This window comes from Rattus rattus, chromosome 13 (genome assembly GCF_011064425.1).
Source record: "Rattus rattus isolate New Zealand chromosome 13, Rrattus_CSIRO_v1, whole genome shotgun sequence".
In the NCBI taxonomy this organism is placed as follows: domain Eukaryota; kingdom Metazoa; phylum Chordata; class Mammalia; order Rodentia; family Muridae; genus Rattus; species Rattus rattus.
In genome coordinates this window covers 13,726,309-13,744,996 of record NC_046166.1, presented here as the reverse complement: position 1 = coordinate 13,744,996, position 18,688 = coordinate 13,726,309, and the positions used below count along the sequence as shown (strand labels likewise).

Below are 18,688 nucleotides of genomic sequence, written 5' to 3'. Positions count from 1 at the left end.
ACTGCATGGTATTGGTACAGAGAAAGGCAGGTAGATTAGTGGAATAGAATTGAAGACCCAGAAATGAAACAACACATCTATAGTCACTTGATCTTTGACAAAGGAGCTAAAACCATCCAGTGGAAAAAAGACAGCATTTTCAACAAATGGTGCTGGTTCAATAGGAGGTCAGCATAGAAGAATGCAAAAAAATAAAAAAACAAAACATGTGGTTTAAGCACTAGACACTGGAAGTTGCAAGAGCTTTTAAACACCCAAAACACCAAATACGAATTTATTTTATCTTTTTCAACTAATGGTGCTGGCTCAACTGGAAGTCAGCATATAGAAGAATGCAAATTGACCCATTCTTATCATCCTCTACAAAGCTTAAGTCTAAGTGGATCAAGGACTCCACATAAAACCAGATACACTCAAACTAATAGAACAAAAAGTGGGGAAGAGCATCGAACACATGGGCATTGGGGAAATTTTCCTGAACAAAACACCAATGGCTCATGCTCTAAGATCAAGAATCGACAAATGGGACCTCATAATACCACAAAGCTTCAGTAATGCAAAGGACACTGTCATTAGGACAAAACGGCAACCAACAGATTGGGGAAAGATTTTTACCAATCCTACAACTGACAGAGGGCCAATATCCAAAATATACAAAGAATTCAAGAAGTTAGACTCCAGAGAGCCAATAACACCATTAAAAATGGGGTACAGAACTGAACTAAGAATTCTCAGCTGAGGAATAGAGAATGGCTGAGAAGCACCTAAAGAAATGTTCAACTTCCTTAGTCATCAGGGAAATGCAAATCAAAACAACTCTGAGATTCTACCTCACCACAGTCAAAATGGCTAAGATCAAAACCTCAGGTGACAACAGATGCTAGTGAGGATGTGGAGAAAGAGGAACACTCCTCCATTGTTGGTTGAATTGCAGACTGGTACAACCATTCTGGAAATCAGTCTGGAGGTTCCTCAGAAAATTGGACATTGCACTACCTGAGGACCCAGCTATACCTCTCCTGGGCAAAGACCCAAAAGATGCCCCAACATATAAAAAAGACACATGCTCCACTATGTTCATAGCAGCCTTATTTATAATAGCCAGAAGCTGGAAAGAACCCAGGTGCCCTTCAACAGAGGAATGGATACAGAACATGTGGTTCACCTACACACTGGCATACTACTCAGCTATCAAAAACAATGACATCATGAAATTCATAGGCAAATGGAATGAACTAGAAAATATTAACCTGAGTGAGGTAACCTAATGACAAAAAACACCTGGTATGTGGTATGCACTCATTGATAAGTGGATATTAGTCCAAAAGCTTGAATTCTCCAAGATACAATCCACAAACCACATAAAGCTCAAGAAGAAGGACAACCAAAGTGCAGATGCATCAGTTCTTCTTAAAAGGAGGAACAAAAATATTCATAGGAGGGGATATGGAGACAAAGGTTGGAGCAGATGGATGCGGGTGAGGGGTCTGCAAGTGCCCAAGCCGGTAGCATTAGGTGTGGAGCAGTGTGAGCAGCTTCTGCTGGGCAGACCACAGGCCAGCTTATTCTTGGCCCAGCACACAGAGTGCAAGCCCTGGGACAGACAGGGGAGGCAGTGGGGACAGTCTCTGAGGAGGGCAACCAAATGGACACGGCAGCTCACAAACGCTGAGATTGCGACCACTCTGTAGTTCAAGAGTCAGGACTTGCTCTGAAGTTTGGACGTCTTGCATATGTGCCTTAAGGGACTTTGGGGACCACTGTGTCCCAACCACAGATGGAAACTTGGAAACTGGAAAGACCTGCACAGATCTGCCCAGAGACTGAGCAACACCCTGACACCAGGAAGGCCACCCTGCTCTACTCTACGAGCTGCCCCAACCCTGCACAGGCCTCACACCTCCCCATATCCCTCCCCCGACTCCTCCTTGCCTTGCTTCCCGCCTACTATCTTCTGACTTTGCCTCTTCTGCCCTTTGATCTCAAGGGCAAACCCTTTCTGGAATCAGAAGGGATATGTCCTGCTTGTGGAAGGCTGGGCAGCAGCAATGGTTTCTTCAAATGAAGGAAGAACTCCAGCTCCCTGCCCATGGGCCCTGAGCCCAGACCTGGGATGGGGGTGGTGCATGCATGACTTGGGCCTTCAGGGACCCAGGGTAACAGCTGATAGAGTGGACTAGGATATTCATTGCTACCTATGAGGTCAGAGTCCAGGGTCAGTCCATGTATAGTCTTTAGGTAGTGGCTTAGTCCCTGGAAGCTCTGGTTGCTTGGCATTGTTGTACATATGGGGTCTCGAGCCCCTTCAATCTCTTCCAGTTCTTTCTCTGATTCCTTCAACGGGGGTCCTATTCTCAGTTCAGTGGTTTGCTGCTGACATTCGCCTCTGTATTTGCTGTATTCTGGCTGTGTCTCTCAGGAGCTATCTACACTTCTGCACTTCTTTGCTTCATCCATCTTGTCTAATTGGGTGGCTGTATATATATGGGCCACATGTGGGGCAGGCTCTGAATGGGTGTCCCTTCAGTCTCTGTTTTAATCTTTGCCTCTCTCTTCCCTGCCAAAGGTATTCTTGTTCCCCTTTTAAAGAAGGAGTGAAGCATTCACATTTTGATCATCCGTCTTGAGTTTCATTTGTTCTAGGCATCTAGGGTAATTCTAGAGTGGACAGTGAGGAGACAGGTACACAGCCTGGAGTTGGTATCTAGGTCCAGGACAGAGATGGGGATACTCACGCGTGCGTGTACACACACACACACACACACACACACACACAAACACAGGTCTGTTGTGTTTATTGGAAAGCACTTAATTCATACCAGAAACTGTCTTGTGGGACAGCAGAAGGCCTTGTTTGGTACACACCTCCAGGGCCACCTTGTAATTCTGGTGATGCTGTTCAACTGTTGGGTAATGGTGAACTGGGCACTGGTTCTCACTTTGGGAACCATTACTATTACTATGATAAGCACAAAGACCAAAAGCAACATAGGGAGGGAACATTTATTTTGGGTCATGGTCTATGGGCTATATGGGCTATGTGGGTGTTGGGAACCAAAGCCAGGTGCTCCGTTAGAGCATCAAGCCCTCTTAACTGTGGAGACATCTCTGCGGCCTTTTAATGAGACAGTTTCACTGGGTAGCCCTGGATGGCCTTGAACCCCCTGTGCCAGGAAGAACAGCTGACCCACACTGTCTAGGCCTGGATGCCACCTCCAGGACAAGCCTCCATCCACTGCCACCCCTCAGCTGCATTCTGAGGATGGTACTTCAAGACACTGTGCAGAGATTGTGTGGCCTAGGCCGGATGTGGCAGGTCTCTGAGCCAGTCCTGGAGAGCCCAGGCCCAGAAGTGAGCAACCTCCCCTGTAGTAACAGCTTGGCTACTTGTGTTGCTGAGCGACCTTACAACCTTTACAGCTATCAGCCCCAGAAGGCTCCCTTCCCTCCTTCTAAAACCCTCCTGCTGCCTCCCAAATGCTGGGATGGAAGGCCTGTGCCATCAAGCCTTGCCCAGTCTGTGTCCTGGATGTTTGAGGAAATTATAACAAGAGAGACTGCCTGCATGTTTGATTCAAATAGAATTTGTTTCCTCAGTCCTTTGGATTAAACATAAGCCTTGTACATGCTAGGCAAGCCTACCTGAGTCCCACCCCCATTCCTTTTGATATTTATTTACCCACGTATTTATGTACTCAGTGTGTGTGTGTGTGTGACAGCCCAAGTGTGTAGAGCTGAGGAAAACTTGCAGGCAGGAGTCTGTCCTCTCCTCCCAGCATGTGTTGTTTCAGGGACAAAACTCAGGTCATCAGGTATGGCAGCCAGCACCTTTACCTGCTGAGCCACCACGGACATCAGAATGTGTTCCCTCTTTCTCTGCCTACATCTTGACACCTTACTCTGCTTGGGAATCCAATGGCCTCTGCACACACTGAGGGAGAGAGGAGAGAGGTAAGTATGTGTGGTGCATGTATGGTAGTTGTACCAGGATGGTTTTACAGAGACAGATTAGACACAGGTGAAGACAGAACAAGCCAGAGGATGAGAAGGAGCCAGAGGCTTAGGACATACTCCAAGGTTAGTGTGAGACCAAGCAGAGCAAATCCATCAGCAGGAAGAAGGGGATTCAGTCAGTCACCCTGGAAGATTACAGTGTAGGGAGGCTTGCAGCTGTCTGATAGAACAGAGAAAACAAGGCTGTGGGTTCAGTTCAAGGGGTGTGGCTCGCAGGCTCTCATCTCAACCCTTCATCTGAGGAAATAAAGTGACATTGACATTTATTACATGTTTTTATTTACATTTATTTACATACAGCAAGGACAGAGTGGGGACTTGGGATTCACTGGTGGCAGGGCAGGCAGCCCTGAAGCAATCAAGGGTCAAGACTGCTGGAATTTGTCCTGTCCTGGGTGGGACTGTGGTCCCTGCGGACATCTGGACTGAAGTATCCCTGGCTGCTGGTGAGGGTACCCTGTGCCTCTTCCCAGACTTCCTGGTTCGTCAAAGCTGCCTCTTTACTGGCCTGGGAGGAAAGTTCCACCACCTGGCTGACAAGTCTGTGGACAGAGAAAGAGAAGAGACAATTTTGCCTGCAGCCAAAACTCTAATGGAGACCTTAGAAAAACAATTAAAAAACCTGTGTATGTGTGTGTGCGTGCACGTACGCGTACGTGTGCGTGTGTATGCACGTGTGTGCATGTATGTTGCATAAAACACACAGCTTCCTGTGGATGTCAAAGGACAACTGACAGGAGACTGTTCTCTCCTTCCATGTCAGTCCTGGAGACTGAACTCAGAATTTATTCTCAACCCGATTTCAGGATTTATTTTCAACCCTAAGTGTCTTTGGAAGTGAGCAAGAGTTGTAAGGCAGGGTAGATTTTTTTGAATTGACTGCAAACTTGGTGGGCATGTGTGTGTCCGTGTTGCTGGGACAGATCCAGGATATTGTACACGCTGCGTAAGTAACATGCCGAGTTTCTCCATTTCCATCCCTCCCTCTTTTTACTTCTTGAGGAATCTCAATTTCCTCAAGCTGAGCTTGAACTGATGATCCTCCTGCCTCAGCCCTTCATGTAGCTGAGGTGGCAGGCCTTTGCTGTCAGGCCTAGCAAGCAAGAGTTCTGTATAAAGTCTCTCCATAATGCAGGGGGCAGCCAGCCTTGAATGCATGCCTTCATTCTGCCCCGGACTCCTGGGTATCTGGGACCTCAGTGGCAAGCCTTCCACACCCTCAACAGTGGGCAAAGTTTACATGAGGAGACCTTGTTGGAGCGGACCCAAGAGGTGAGCCTCAGCCCATCACTACATGGCCATGCCTTCTGTCTACTGCTTTATCCAATGGCCAGGTATCTACAGAGACTTCAACAGGCTCTAGGTGACTGAGGGCATGAGCCACAATGTGGATTTTGGGTGCATCTGCTCTACCACTCAGGACACAGACGGGTAACCTGTGTGCTTGCTAGACAGTGGGAGCAAGACAAAGACCCTGCCTCCCCTGTCCATGTGAGTGGTGGCTGATCTACCCTGTAGGACAGCGTAGGACAGTGGTGGGTGTGGCATACTTCACAGTCCCTGCAGAGTCCTTTAGGATCCATCTACTTGAATGCATTTAGCATTGTGAGAGCAGACAGAGCAAGATTCTCTTGGGTTGGACAAAATGGCTCAGTGGGTGAAGTTGTTTACTGCCAATCCTGCCTCTGACCTCATCTGGACCCCTGGGATACAAATAGTGGAAAGAGGAAAGACTCTTAAAGCTGTCCTCTGCCCTCTACACTCATGCCCTGGCATCATGTATGTGCCCAAATGCCCAAACAGAAAACTGACACACACTCTCACACACTCTCTCTCTCTCTCCCTCTCCCTCTACGCCCCCCACACACACACACACACACACACACACACACACACACACACACACACACACACGAAGGCACACAGACAAAATTCCAACCCACAATAGCTGGCTGTGATGGTATACGCCTGGTGTTACAGAACTCAGCAAACTGAAGCAGAAGGATTGCTAAAAGTTCAAAGCCAGACAGAACCAGCCTTCATCTGAGCTACCAACTGGGTAGGGTTCCATCCCTAGTGCCCAGCAGAAAAGAAAGGAGAGGATGGAGGAGCACAACAGAGGGAGGAGTAGGCGGGGTTAGAGAGGGAGGTCAGCCGCACACCTGCAGAGCTCCAGGTCTTTCTCAGCGACCAAGCCCTTCAGTTCCTTCAGCAAATGATTCAGCTGTGCACTGGCTCCAGGCTCCTGTGTGCTGTCGCCCTGCACCTGTGCACTGTCGTCCGGGGAGCAGATGCTCAGATCACCCAAGAGCTGCAGGGTGGTCCTCAGGGCTGGCTCCAGATCATCTGTGGAGACACAGGTCACTTTAGTAGGTCTCTGCTCACCAAAGCGACATTGATTTCTGCTGGGCAGAGGCTGGCGTTGAGGTTGGTGTTGGTGGTAGAGTTGGCTCTTCTCAGAGCTCTCACTGTCTCCAGCAAGTGTCAGTGAAGGACACGAGTTGGAAAGTGAATGCCCAGGCATGGGGTGCACAGGTAACGCCTTACACACAGCTGCCCAGCAGGGCTCCCTGTGGGCCAAGGGAGCTGAGGCTCCAGGTTGCTAGCTGCTCTCCTGCTCTCTCTCATACTCTGTTCTTCTACTGGACCCTGTCCTTCCTGGCCCCCATTACAAAGTGCCAAACTCCTGGCACCTGCACCTGCTGTGGGAAAAGTTGATGGCTCTGACAAGTGCCCCAAGCCCAGGCCAGCCCCACACATGCAACCAAGCACAGGCCAAGGGGGTGAAAATCCCCATGCCCTGCAGGTGTGCAGTACACACAGCCTGCCCTTCTGTCCTCACCTTGGCAGGCAGTGCAGAGGCCCGTGACAAGTGCAGCAAGACAGCTAGGGGGGGTTTAGTTTATGGAGGATGTCTGAGGTTCCAGGTAAACTCTGTGCCCTTTTTTGGACCCAAGCTCTCAGTTTGTAGCTCAGGATAACCTGGATCTCACAGGCTGCAAGTGTTGAAAGGATAGCTGCAGGCCATTGTAGCTTTTATGGTTTGTTGCGTAGCCCAGGCTGGACTCTAACTACCGAGCTCTAGTGATCCCCTCCTGCCTTAGTCCCCAAGAGCTGCGGTGTCAGTCATACAACTGTGCCCAGTCCCACTCTGCTGCTTTTAGAAGAAACTTGAGCGTCCACAGCGTTAGTTATGCTTTGGGGTCCTGAAAGCAACCACTGGGCATGAGGGAAGAGAGCAGTAGGCAAACCCTGTACAGCTCAGCCATCCCCGTGAATGGGCTGCTCCAGAGACTCACCGAAGTGCATCAGCACTGGTCTACAGTGACTTCCTCACCAACACCCCTACCCCACTGGTAGGGCCCAGGATCAGGTCAGGAACCCCTTTCCCCAGTACCATCCAGCTGTCCTCACAGCAGCCTGGGGACGGAATCTCTTACTCAGTTACCCATTTTCCTACCCGCACTGGTGAGGACACAGGTTCTGGAACCAAGCCAGAGCTGAGGCACCTAGGATGTCACATGTGGGTCTTGGGACTCCTTCCTGCCATGGAGATGCCTACCTAGGAGCTCCTGCCCACTTCCTTCCATGTGGACAGCCTGCATGGACAGCTCGTGCCTCGTGGTGTCCAGGGCTCTGCCCAGTGTCTTGTACTCCTCTTTGAAGCGCTCTAACACAGGCGGAAGAGGGCTCAGCACCTCAATCTGCAGGTGGGAGGGGACACGGTAAAACATGCTGTGCTCACCCACACAGACAGGAACATCTGTGAGATGGACTAGTCCTGCACATGCTAAGCCCTGCTCGGGCACTGCCTGCCTCCAGCCTCACGGACCAGCCTGTCCAGGCATCCGGATCCACTCTGACCTGCCCTGGGTGGGACACAGTCACTGCGTTAAGCACCAGGGTGGGATGGCAGCCGATTGGTAGAAAACGTGGCGGACAGGTGTCCACACACGGTGTGTCCTAGCTGGTTTTGTGTGTCCGGTTGACATCAGAGAGGAAGGAGCCTCAGCTGAGGAAACGCCGCCACAGGATCCAATTACTGATGGGGGAGGGCCCAGCCCACTGTGGGTGGAGCCATCCCTGGGCTGGTGGTCCTGGCTTCTGTAAGAAAGCAGGCCGAGCAAACCATGGGGCACAAGCCAGTAAGCAGGACTCCTTCATGGCCTCTCCATCAGAGCTCCTGCCTCCAGGTTCCTGCCCTGTGTGAGTTCACGACCACCTTCCGTGATGAACAGTGATATGGAAGTGTAAGCCAGACAGACCCTTTCCTCTCAAACGTCCTAATACAGCACCATGCCGGCACCAGGAGCCTGAGCAGAGCTGTGAGAGTGCAAATGGTGACCCTGACTGTCCCTCCCTTGTGTGCCCCGGGTGCTCCAGGAGCACGCTCAGACCCACCTGGGCATCCAGGGCAGCGGCCAGCTCCTGATGTTTCTGTCTGAGAAGCAGCTGACGCCTCAGCTCCAGTGCCTGCCTCTGCAGCCTCTCCTTCTCATGGCACATGGCTGCCAAGTCCTTCTCCGCCTTCTCCTCCAGCAGAGCCAGGTTGTTCTCCATCTGTGGGCACCAGACTGACTCAGGTGGGGTGGGACGATGACAGAAGACACACAGGGACACATGAGGCTGAACTATGCTCACCTTCACAGACAGCAGGGTCATCAGCAGCGTCTGCGACTCCATCATGTCCATGGTCTCCTGCAGATCCTGCAGGGGTCCAGCTCTTCAGTTCCCAGAGGACTGGCTGTACCCATGGCAGAACCCCCTCTTCTGTGTACTTTGTAGGTTCAGACAGAACAAGTCTGCTCGGCTGAGATGGAGCCACGCTCTCATCTTGCCTGGGATAGAATTACGGGTGTCCCTGCTCACTGTGTGGACACACTGACCCGAGCAAGGACTCATGGGTATTATAACCCTGGTCTCCAGCCAGAGGGCCAATTCACTCTGCCCCTGGAGCCCTGTCTGCAGGGAGTGAGACCTGTTTTCTGTCCCCATGCTCACCCGTTTTTTCTTTCGAAGTGTCCTTTTTTGGTCAGGTCTCAAAAGGGACTTATCAGTTCCTGCCACTGTCCTTTCTAGCTGGGGAGCCTTCCTGGACATGCTTTTGTCTGAAAGAAAGTCCATGTCATTTTATTTTAAAAAGAGTGTTTTCCACTTGGTTTCTGAAGAGGTAGCCCAGGCTGGCCTAAGACTCAATCCTCCTGCCCCAGCACTGCCTGGGACCTGTACTGCAGCTGCCACCCCACCTGACAGGAGACCAGTCCTGCAGAACAAGCTGAGCTGGGACCACACGGGGACTGGGACCATACGGGGACTCACGATCCCAGGCTTGGTGCGCATGAAAGGTACATGCTGCCCTCACAGAGTGAGTCAACTTAGCAATAGGGCTATCCAAGGTTGGGGACCATCCTAGCAAGCTTCGCCCGAAAATAAAGAAACCACTTACCATCAATAGCAGAAAGGTCTAGGTCTGGTGGATTCAAGCCATGCCCTTCCAGCATGGTAGACTGCAGGTTGCCTGTCCCCATCACTTTGCTCTCTTCTGTCCGAAAGAAGGCCAGAGTCAGTGCCACTGGGGAGAGGCAGAGGCCCACACCCCTCAGTGCTGCTTGAGGCCCCAGGACCGTCTCTGTCGGGTGTGTGTATGCTGGATGCTCATGGATCCTGAGAGCTGTGCAGCTGAGTTGGAACAGTACCTGAGCCATGGCAATGTATGCACACATTTGGTTTTGGAGCTGGGCCACTTGCTTGTGACTTTTGGTGGGTGAAGCCACAGCTGTTGGGTGAGACTTTGGTGAACAGGATGCACCTGGCCAGGTCAGCAGTCAGCAGTATCAAAGCTGAGCAGCCAATTTTTATATTTCATTTTCTCACTGCTGGTCGTTGTTCCTGGTGCCACAGCACATGGCTGGCCTCAATCTCCTCATGTGGCCAAAGGCCCTGAACTGACATTGCCTCCACTTCCTAATTGACACTGGGCTGTAATTTCTGCAGAAACCATAAGGCAGCAGCAGGTAGGAGCTCCTGGTCATTCCCTCCCTGCTCTCTGGATCTACAAGTAGTTCTGTGGACATATGGCTGTGCCCTCACACACTCTGCCCCATGATCCCTTAATAAACACTTGAACCTTTCTTACGGAGAGCCCATGGTGCTCCCCTGACACAATCTATAATCATTGGGAAGTGAGCGACTGTCTGGATCACGCCGGCCTATGAGCCTGATTGTGTGTGGTTGTACTCATTGCTGTGGGGGATGGGATGACAGGCAGCCTCTTTCCTGATCCTAGAGTCCCTAGGCCCAGCCACTTGTCCCCCTCCACAGCCAGGCCCCACCTCTGCTCCTAGGCACTGTGCTGGCCTTCCTTCCCTCGGGGGGCTTCTCTCCTTTGGCTGCTGCAGAAACCTGTTATGAGGACAGAAACAGAGAGTGAAGAGGTCAAGCCATCTTCCCGTGGTTCTTTGTCAGAGGTCAGCGGGACACTTAAGTGTCTTGTGCATACATTTTGTTAAGCAGGGGACAGTCACATGCCTCAGACACAGGAAACGAACAGCACATCTGCTGGACCTCCTTCAAAACCTGGGTCTCTTCAGGGCCATCTTTGTGGGCCTGAAGACCAACTTCCTGTGGTGTTCCCAGGATGACTACACTTTCCTACACTGGCTTAGTCCTCAAAGCTCACAAACAGCAACAGGACCACCACAGGAACGGTTCTATGTCGACAGATACCACAGATCAGCAAGCAGGAGCACGGTAGGGTGGTGCTGTGGTTCTCACCCTTCTCCTTCATCACTGGGGCAGGTGACCCTCTGAGGAAGACAAGGAGGCAGCAGGATGGAACAGGAAAACTAAAACCCAGTCCTTGCATTAAACACCCAAGCATAGTCAGACTGGAGTAGAGAAGTTTGCCAAGAATGAGGGTCACTCTGGGCATCCATCAGCCATGGCCCTGGCTGTCTAGGCCAGCATCAGAGCCAGCAGTCTCCAGGCAGGTGCCAGCCAGGCCTTCAAAGGCAGGAAGAGCATCAACCATGAGCGCTAACCATTAACCAAGAGCATTAACATGAGGTCTGCTTCTTGCCTGCCTGACAGCCAAGCATGTGTCTGCCCTGGCAATGCTCACGCTGGGACTCCTGCTGCATATTGAGATTCTCTCTCTCTCTCTCTCTCTCTCTCTCTCTCTCTCTCTCTCTCTCTCACACACACACACACACACACACACACTGTCACCCACCACACACACACACACACACACACACACACACACACACACACACTGTCACCCGTTCAAAGGTTGGCAGCAGAAGGCTCTGTGGGACTCTAAGCCTGTCCAGCCTCATCTGTGAGCCACAGCTTCTGTGTGAGAGTTTGTTTGCAGACAAGGTGGACAGTGACTGAGGAAGGTCCTGGTGTCCATTCCTGGCCTGCATGTGCATGCACACAGACACATGTACACATGCACACAGACACATGTACACATGCACACACCGAGTACTTCTCATCCCAAGCCTGGAATCTGAAAACACTGAATTTCACATCCAGGAGTTCTCCTACCCTACACCTTCACTCAGGAATTGGAGATGAGGCCCTCCAAGAATCCTCAACCAGTGAGAGAATGCCACACTGGCTCAGACCTTCTGAGATCCATTCTGCCCCAGGAGAAAACAGCAGGTGTTACCATGACAACACAGATACTCAAAACTCCAGCCTGATGCAGGGGCCACCTGCTAGGGATAGGAGAAGGCTGGCATCAGGGCTCTTGAATGGAAACATCACATGTGAACACATGGGGGCGCTGTGGCCATGCCTTCAAGGCATCTTCAGCAGCAGCTTAAATGAACCAGGGATAACTATCTTTGGGAATATGCCTGTAGGTGATGTAAAAACCCCTTCACTTAGGCTTGGTCTCCAGATGCTGCCCCAGGAACCCTTGAACCCCCACCACTCTTCTCGGAGTACAGTCCAGGCAGAGGCTGAACATAAAACATTCTGATTACAAACTGAGCTTAACAGATAATCTGGAACCTGAAAGTCATAGGCCCACTGCACTGAAGGGGTGAGGCGTCACTGCAGAGACGACCAGGAAGCTGATTTGAGCTCCTCAGGGCACTCCCTGACCTGAATGTGCTTCCTTCTAGGTGAGCACTGCAGCTTTCAGGGTGCTGGAGGACCGTGTGGACAGCAGGAAGAACTGCTAGCCTTCTTATCCACAGTTCAAAGTACCACACAGGACATTCCAGAAGAGAACACCACCTAAGTGGGACCTGTCACAGCATTCTGGGTAGGATGGCAAAATGTCCCATGGCAATTTTGCCTGTGATCCATACCAAATGCCTGCTGTCAGTGTCTGTCCCTTAGGAGCCACCTGGGCGATCCAGGCGATGGTCCTGAAGAAAAGGCTTGGCAAAATAGAGGTCTCAAAAGCAAGAGGACCAGTGAGGAGGTGCAGGGCCGTAGACCATGGAGACTGACATATGCCAATGCTGCACTAACCAGACTCATCGTCCTCACTGTGTCCAGGCCTGGATGTCGCAGAGGCACCTGGCAAAGGGCCCAAAGGCGTCCTCCAGGATTGGACTGTGGCTGCCCATGTGCCCTCCGTCTCACCCACTCACAGTGGCTGTGGGATCAAAGGACTTCATTACCTTCTTTGTTTTCTTGTCATATTGCAGGTACCGGGACTCGACCACTCTTCCTCCTGCAGGAGACACAGTGTTTGTCATAGAACATGACTACTGCACCAGGAAGACCCAGAGTGGGACCAGGACCCTACAGTGAAAAGCAGGACAGGCCCTTCATGCTCGATGACAGAAAAAGCACCCAGCCTTCTGCTCCCTGCAGACTGGGTCCTTCAGCCATCCAGGTATGCACAGGGCAGCTAGTACACATAGTAACCTTGAGAGGATACTTAGTGTTTATAAGACATTTATAGAACGCCTCTGGTATGTGAGTTCCTGGACTACAAGTAAGCATCAAGGCATCAAGTAGGATGAAATACAGAAACACTCTAGAAAGTAAAAGTCAGGGGCCAGTAGGATGGCTCACTGGGTAGAGAGGGCTTGTCACCAAGCCTGATGATCTCAGTTCCATGTGTAGGACCAAGATGGAAAGAGAAATTACTCCCAAGCCCTATCTTCTGACCTCAGTCTTGTGCATCATGGCATCACCACCCCCTTCAAGCAAATAAGCGTAATTCTTTAAAAGGTGCAGGAGAAATGGCTGATTGGTTGAGCGCTTGTTGCTCCTGCAGAGAACCAGAGTTTAGTTCCCAGCGCCAACATGGAGGCTCACAAACATCTGCAGCGTCAGATCTAGGAATCCAAAGGCCTCTCTAAGGCTCACCACCATCAGTGACATCAGCTCTGGGGATCCGATGACCTCTCTAGTCCCAGAGCAGCTACATGTGTGTGCATAGGCACCTCTCACTCACCGTGGAACAAACCGAATCTTGGATGGGCCCCTCCCTGGGGAGTCTTGTGTGTTCTGAGCTTCAACTCTAGGAAGGCTTGGCCTTGTTTTGCCCACTTTCTTATTCTTTATGCCAGCAGAGGAAAAAAAAAAAAGATCCATTCCTGGAACCCTAGACGACACTGCCATGATGTCACTGCTGTGTTGGCATGGATTTGGGGATCTCTCCAAATCCATCCGAGTCATCTAGAGCTCAGGGAAGGGTGTAGAGGGCCAAGTGAGTTTGCCCAGAGCTTGCAACCAGGAAAAAGCTTGGAAAATGTAGGCCACATGTGGGATTCTGACCCTGATTCAGTTTAACCCTCTTGAGCCTGCAGCTAAGACAAACAGGCACACTGGCCTAAGTGCTCAGGCCAGATCTCAGAGCCTGTCTGCCAACCGCAGGGCACTCTGATCCCTCTTCTCAGCTGGACTTTGTTCCTCTGCACCTCAGCCACCCAAGCTTCTCAGGAAATAAAGCTACCAGGTTAATACAGCAACAAACTGAAGGCAGGAAGAGCCTTCAGCAGCCCAGTGACAGGGAGGCCAGTGCACAGGGCTCGTGTTCCTGCATGGTTAGTCCTGTGGGAGCCATGAGCCTCATCCCTTCAGAGGTGAGGACAGTTATACCCACAGTCTTTCTCTTTCACCAATTCCTGCCTTACCATGGGTGGGACCCTCATGAGACTTAATCAGATGCAGGCCTCCTCAGACACTTTGGCTTCTTTTGGTGGCTGCTAAGCTTGGGCCCTCCGGCCTGGCCCAGTGTAGGACCAGCAAGACCCAACTCTGCCCGGCCTCAGCCATCCCACAACGTGGGCCCTGCTTCACTCCTAGGTGCATTCTTTTCCCACAACTCTCCAGTCCCGCATCCCTAATTCCCTGTGCTTCCTAGGCCCCGCCCTTCAGTCTCTGATGGAGACTCTCAGAAGGACAGGAACCCCTCCCTGACATACTCTCCTACCCCATGCTGCTGGGCTCTGGCAACTCTGTCCTTGGGTTGACTCAGCTCTACAGACACGGCCTGCTGCTCCCCTGCCCCTGCGACCCACTTCCTAGCTCCGCCTCACACAAACACTCTAAGATCTGTACACTGGTTTCCCGCTCTCCTTGGCTCCCTGTGTCCTCCAGAAGCTCTGCTGCTCTCACACAGCAGGACCCACCAAGACACTGCTCCTGACCCCAGCAGCCACCAGCAGCCCAGGCCATGGGACTCCCAGCAGCTTTGTGCCCAGGACTTGGGGCTCCTTCCTCCTTCATTAGTGAGTCCAGGCTGAGACAGGCTGGCCTGCTGCTGGGTCCTTGAAACCCGAGGTCTCAGAGCCTCTGGGCACACTAAGCCCTATCCCTTATTGCTAACGAGCAGCTGCCCCATCAGAGCAACCTGGGCCTCACTGGCTTTCTGGTGCGCCATGTTGCTTTCCCTGCAGGGCTGGGGAAGTCTGCATGCTAGGACTGTGGCTGGAGCTAGACCTCAGGTAACGCCTGATGGGTTGCCCAGGCTGGCCTCACACTCCTGGTCTCAGGAGACTCTCCTGACTGAGCCTCCCAAGTGCTGGGATGACAGGTGTGTGCCACCATGCCAGCTAGGAAACGTCAGGTTTGATGAAAGACAGGGATCTGTGGTCCTGGTTACTTCCAGCAGTGGGGACACCAATGTTCTCAGCATTCTGTCATCTTGGACTAACAATCCAAGAGTTCACACAAACACTGTGACATCTCTGCACTGGTTTCCTATTCACCTTTGGTCCCTGTCTGCAGTCATCTAACAGTGGGAGTCTCCATGAAGACTGTGTCACCCTGAGGACATGGCTATATTAATAAAACCAGGCAGCATGCAAACGTAGCAGAGGTTACAAACAAGACTACCGGGGCTGGGCCACTGTGTGATAGGAAGCTACGTTGCACGGTGAGGGCCCATGGTCCATCATTGCCATCTTCATAAACAAGCAAACCAACATCTGCTGGGGATGTGGCTCAGTGATTAGGCACCTGCCTAGCACGTGTGAGGGCCTGGGCTCCATCCCTAGGACTAACCCCTCATCCCATATGGTAAACCCACCAGGTCCAGGCATCACTGTCAACCCTGAGAGTTTAAGTTTGATCCTAAGGCCCTCTATGATACAAGAAGAGAAAAAACTGCCCCAAGTTGTGCTTAACACCCATATGTATGCCATGCGTGCACCCCACCTTGCCCAGAGTATAATTAAGGACAACATGAGTAAGGGTTTGAAAACCACTCCATGTTCTTTCAGGAAACCTGAATTTGCTTCCTAGCACCCACACCGGGTGGCTCAGCAGATTTCAGGGTAGAAATGGATATGTAGCCCTGTGCCACCAGCACTGTCCAGAGTTGGGAATGCAGCTTCTGAAGAAGAATGCAGGCCTGGCCTCCAGACCTCCACCTGCAAGACCTGTCCTGAGAGCCTGATACCATGGCAAAAAAGAGTAACTCTCTAGAGAACCACTGCAGTCAAATGACACCTCAGTGATGAAAACTACAGTCCCCAAAGGCATGCCACTGAGCAGATAGCCTCAGTCATGCATCTCTGCCCATCACAGTTCCCCTGTTAATAACTCAACCCTTTCATGAACTAGATGGCAATATTTTGGGGCAGGAGGATAGGAGTTTACTGGCCAACCTGGGCTCTATGAGACTCTCTCCCCGAAATCAGAGCCAGCAAGAAATTCAGCATGTAGGCTCTTTGTAGCCAAGCTCAATGACCCAGTTCAGAGCCTGGGACCCCGCATGGTAGGATAAAGTGATTCCCATGGCTTTTCCTCTACCTTCAACACTCATGCTTTGGCATGCACACCCCTACAATGAGATCAATGCACATGGAATAACAAGTTAAACAGAAATATTAACAAAAGACAAAGCAGACAGACACTTTTTTAAAGGACCCTGGCAGCCCTCACCTTGTACTTTCCTTCCCTTTGTCTTGGGAACAGCACCTGCACCAGAGGCTGCAGGCTTCCTGCAAGAGAGAGCAGAGAGATATACTGTTCATACAGCTGGAGAGCTGTGCAAAGACCAGAGCCGCCTGCCTCCTCCTGACAGTGGGAGCTCGACCCAAGTGAGGGCTGCTCCCACTAGAGGCTCCACAGGAAGAGTACCACCTTTCTCACACCTTCCTGGAAGTCAGAAGGCAGACTATGGGCTTCCCTCAATCCTCAGATGTCTCTATGTGACTCAGAGCTTCTTAAGACAGAGAGACCAGAGCTTCCCCTCAAGGCAAGATCCCTGTCTTATCTGACAGGTATGCTAACGGCCAGACAGGTGTGAGGGCTTAGGGATGGGGCAGAGGATTTGACAAGGCCATAAGTAGTACAGGGGCTAGGTAGATGATGGAAGGAAAGCAAGAGGAAAGAGACCTGGAACATTCTGGATCTGCTCTTTTAGCTCCAGTCATAGGGATGAGCTGGCAGGGTGGGGTGGGGGACTATGACACAGCCTTCTCTCTGCAAAGGATCAGCTTTCTAGACTGCCTGGTCACTATGACCCGCAACTATTCAACTTGCCATTCTACTACCAAGGCTGACACAACTGGTAGACCATGAAACCTGCTTTAGCCTCCCAAATCCCTGTGGGAAGTGCTGGATTACAGACACTACTGCATCCAGTTTTATGTGGCTTCCGGGGACCTAAACTGTTGTTGGGCTTGTTCAGCAAGCAAATAAATCTCATTTCACAGCCCTGGCTGGGCCAGGCAGCTCACAGGTTAAGGGTGTTCGCTGCTCTTGCAGAAGAGCTGAACTCTAGCTCCAGGGAATTCTAACCTCTTCTCGCACCTACAGGGCAAGAGCAGGGCTGGGAGCTGGAGGCTTCTGGTGTTAGGAGGGAGTGTGGGGGGATCATGGGCATATAGGAGAACATGGGCCCCTGTAATTCTACAAAATTCAGGTGCACCTGTTGTCCCTCAGGTTACCTCAGAGCCTGCCCACCACTCACTACCAGGCTTCAGTAACACGGCCCTGTCCTGTCCTGTGAGTCCCCACTCTCCACCCTGCCTTTCAGGGCTGGAAGTCTCGGGTGTAGGCGGCTCCTACCTTAGGCCCCTTCTCTTAGCATTTCAGCATTTTACATCTTATGTAGTTTGCGGTGCTCGTGTGCCATGACATGCACATGGAAGGTAGAGGACAAAACATGTAGTCAGCTCTCTTCTTTCACCGTATGAAACCCATGGATCAAACTGAGGTTATGAGGCTTGGTGGCAAGGGCCTTTACCTGCGGAGCTGTTAAACCCACTTGACCTTCGCTGAGTGTCCTTTGCTGGACACAGTTCCATCAGCCTGTGACCCTCATCCTCCAGACTTATGAAACAAAGACACATGGGTGTGAAGCGCTCACAGTGAGCCAGGGCTAAAGGAGAGGGCAGCAAGTAACTCTAGAAACAACCCTTTAGTCTACGGAAATGTCTGTGCTGGGACTAAAGTCGTGCTGCCTTGTAGGGCCACGTTTTCCCTTAAAAAGAAAAAAAAGAACGCTGGGTGTTGGTGGCACATGCCTTTGATCCCACCCAGCCCTTGGGAGGCAGAGGCAGGCAGATCTCTGTGCATTCAAGGACAGCCTGGCCTCCATAGCTCCCGGCTAGCTACAAAAGAGAAACACTGTCTCCAAAGGAAAATAAGAGAGAGAAAGTCCACCAAAGTCCACGCGCAACTCCACTTCTGAGCCACATCTGGAACCCTGCTTGCTAGCACACACTTAAGGGGCCAGGGCTTCCGGTCTGGAAGGGATTCTGGCAGTCGCTCATAAGATCCCAGTTCTCCAGCTCGGCTGCCTGTGAGCCCAGAATCTGGTTTTTGTCTAACCCTCAGGAGCCCCTAAATTCCGCCCTTCTGCGATCCCAACTCACCCTGCGTCCCGCTCTGAGGCACCCGCCATCTTCCCGCCTTCCACTCAAAGGCAAACGTCTCAGAGTCCCGCCCGCCAAGGGGCAGGGAGTAGTGATGGAAAACGTTGGGTGCTCTCCGAAAGCAGGCCGCGGGGCGGGCTCCAAGCTAGCTACAGTTGGTTTAGCAGAGCCAAGAGTACTGAAAGGAGTGGCTTCATGATGTCCCTCAGATGCGTGGGCTTCCGGCGCCAGTGTGAGCCGACTAAATAGTGCAGGGGAGGGGCGTGGCTATCATAGTGCCCGCCCCTCTCAGCTGTAGAACTCTGGGCAAGGGGAAAGCTCCAACCATAGTGGGCGTTCGCTGCGCGCCTTCCGGCGGGGCATGACCTCGA

The 18,688-nt window shown here is 51.7% G+C and overlaps 1 protein-coding gene across 1 annotated transcript; it reads right to left on the bottom strand.

Annotated features, from left to right (window-relative positions):
* Positions 1-4,276: 4,276 nt before the first annotated feature.
* Haus8 (HAUS augmin like complex subunit 8) lies at positions 4,277-18,553 on the bottom strand. Its single transcript, XM_032919170.1, has 11 exons — positions 18,318-18,553; positions 16,378-16,436; positions 12,657-12,709; positions 10,347-10,416; positions 9,461-9,556; positions 9,016-9,122; positions 8,656-8,721; positions 8,416-8,574; positions 7,577-7,718; positions 6,177-6,360; positions 4,277-4,556 (listed from the first exon to the last, which is right to left on the bottom strand). The coding sequence occupies exons 1-11, from the start codon at positions 18,344-18,346 to the stop codon at positions 4,373-4,375; spliced, it is 1,149 nt and encodes a 382-aa protein (XP_032775061.1). The 5' UTR covers positions 18,347-18,553; the 3' UTR covers positions 4,277-4,372.
* Positions 18,554-18,688: the final 135 nt, after the last annotated feature.

What these genes read in the sequence shown, in the direction of transcription:
- Haus8 (XM_032919170.1), bottom strand. Translation starts at nt 18,346, where the DNA reads ATGGCGGGTGCCTCAGAGCGGGACGCAGG. An exon ending in ATGACAAGAAAACAAAGAAG is followed by an intron (nt 10,417 to 12,656) that starts GTAATGAAGTCC and finishes TCCTCATAACAG; the next exon opens with GTTTCTGCAGCAGCCAAAGG. An exon ending in CCGCTGCCCTGGATGCCCAG is followed by an intron (nt 7,719 to 8,415) that starts GTGGGTCTGAGC and finishes TCCCACCTGCAG; the next exon opens with ATTGAGGTGCTGAGCCCTCT.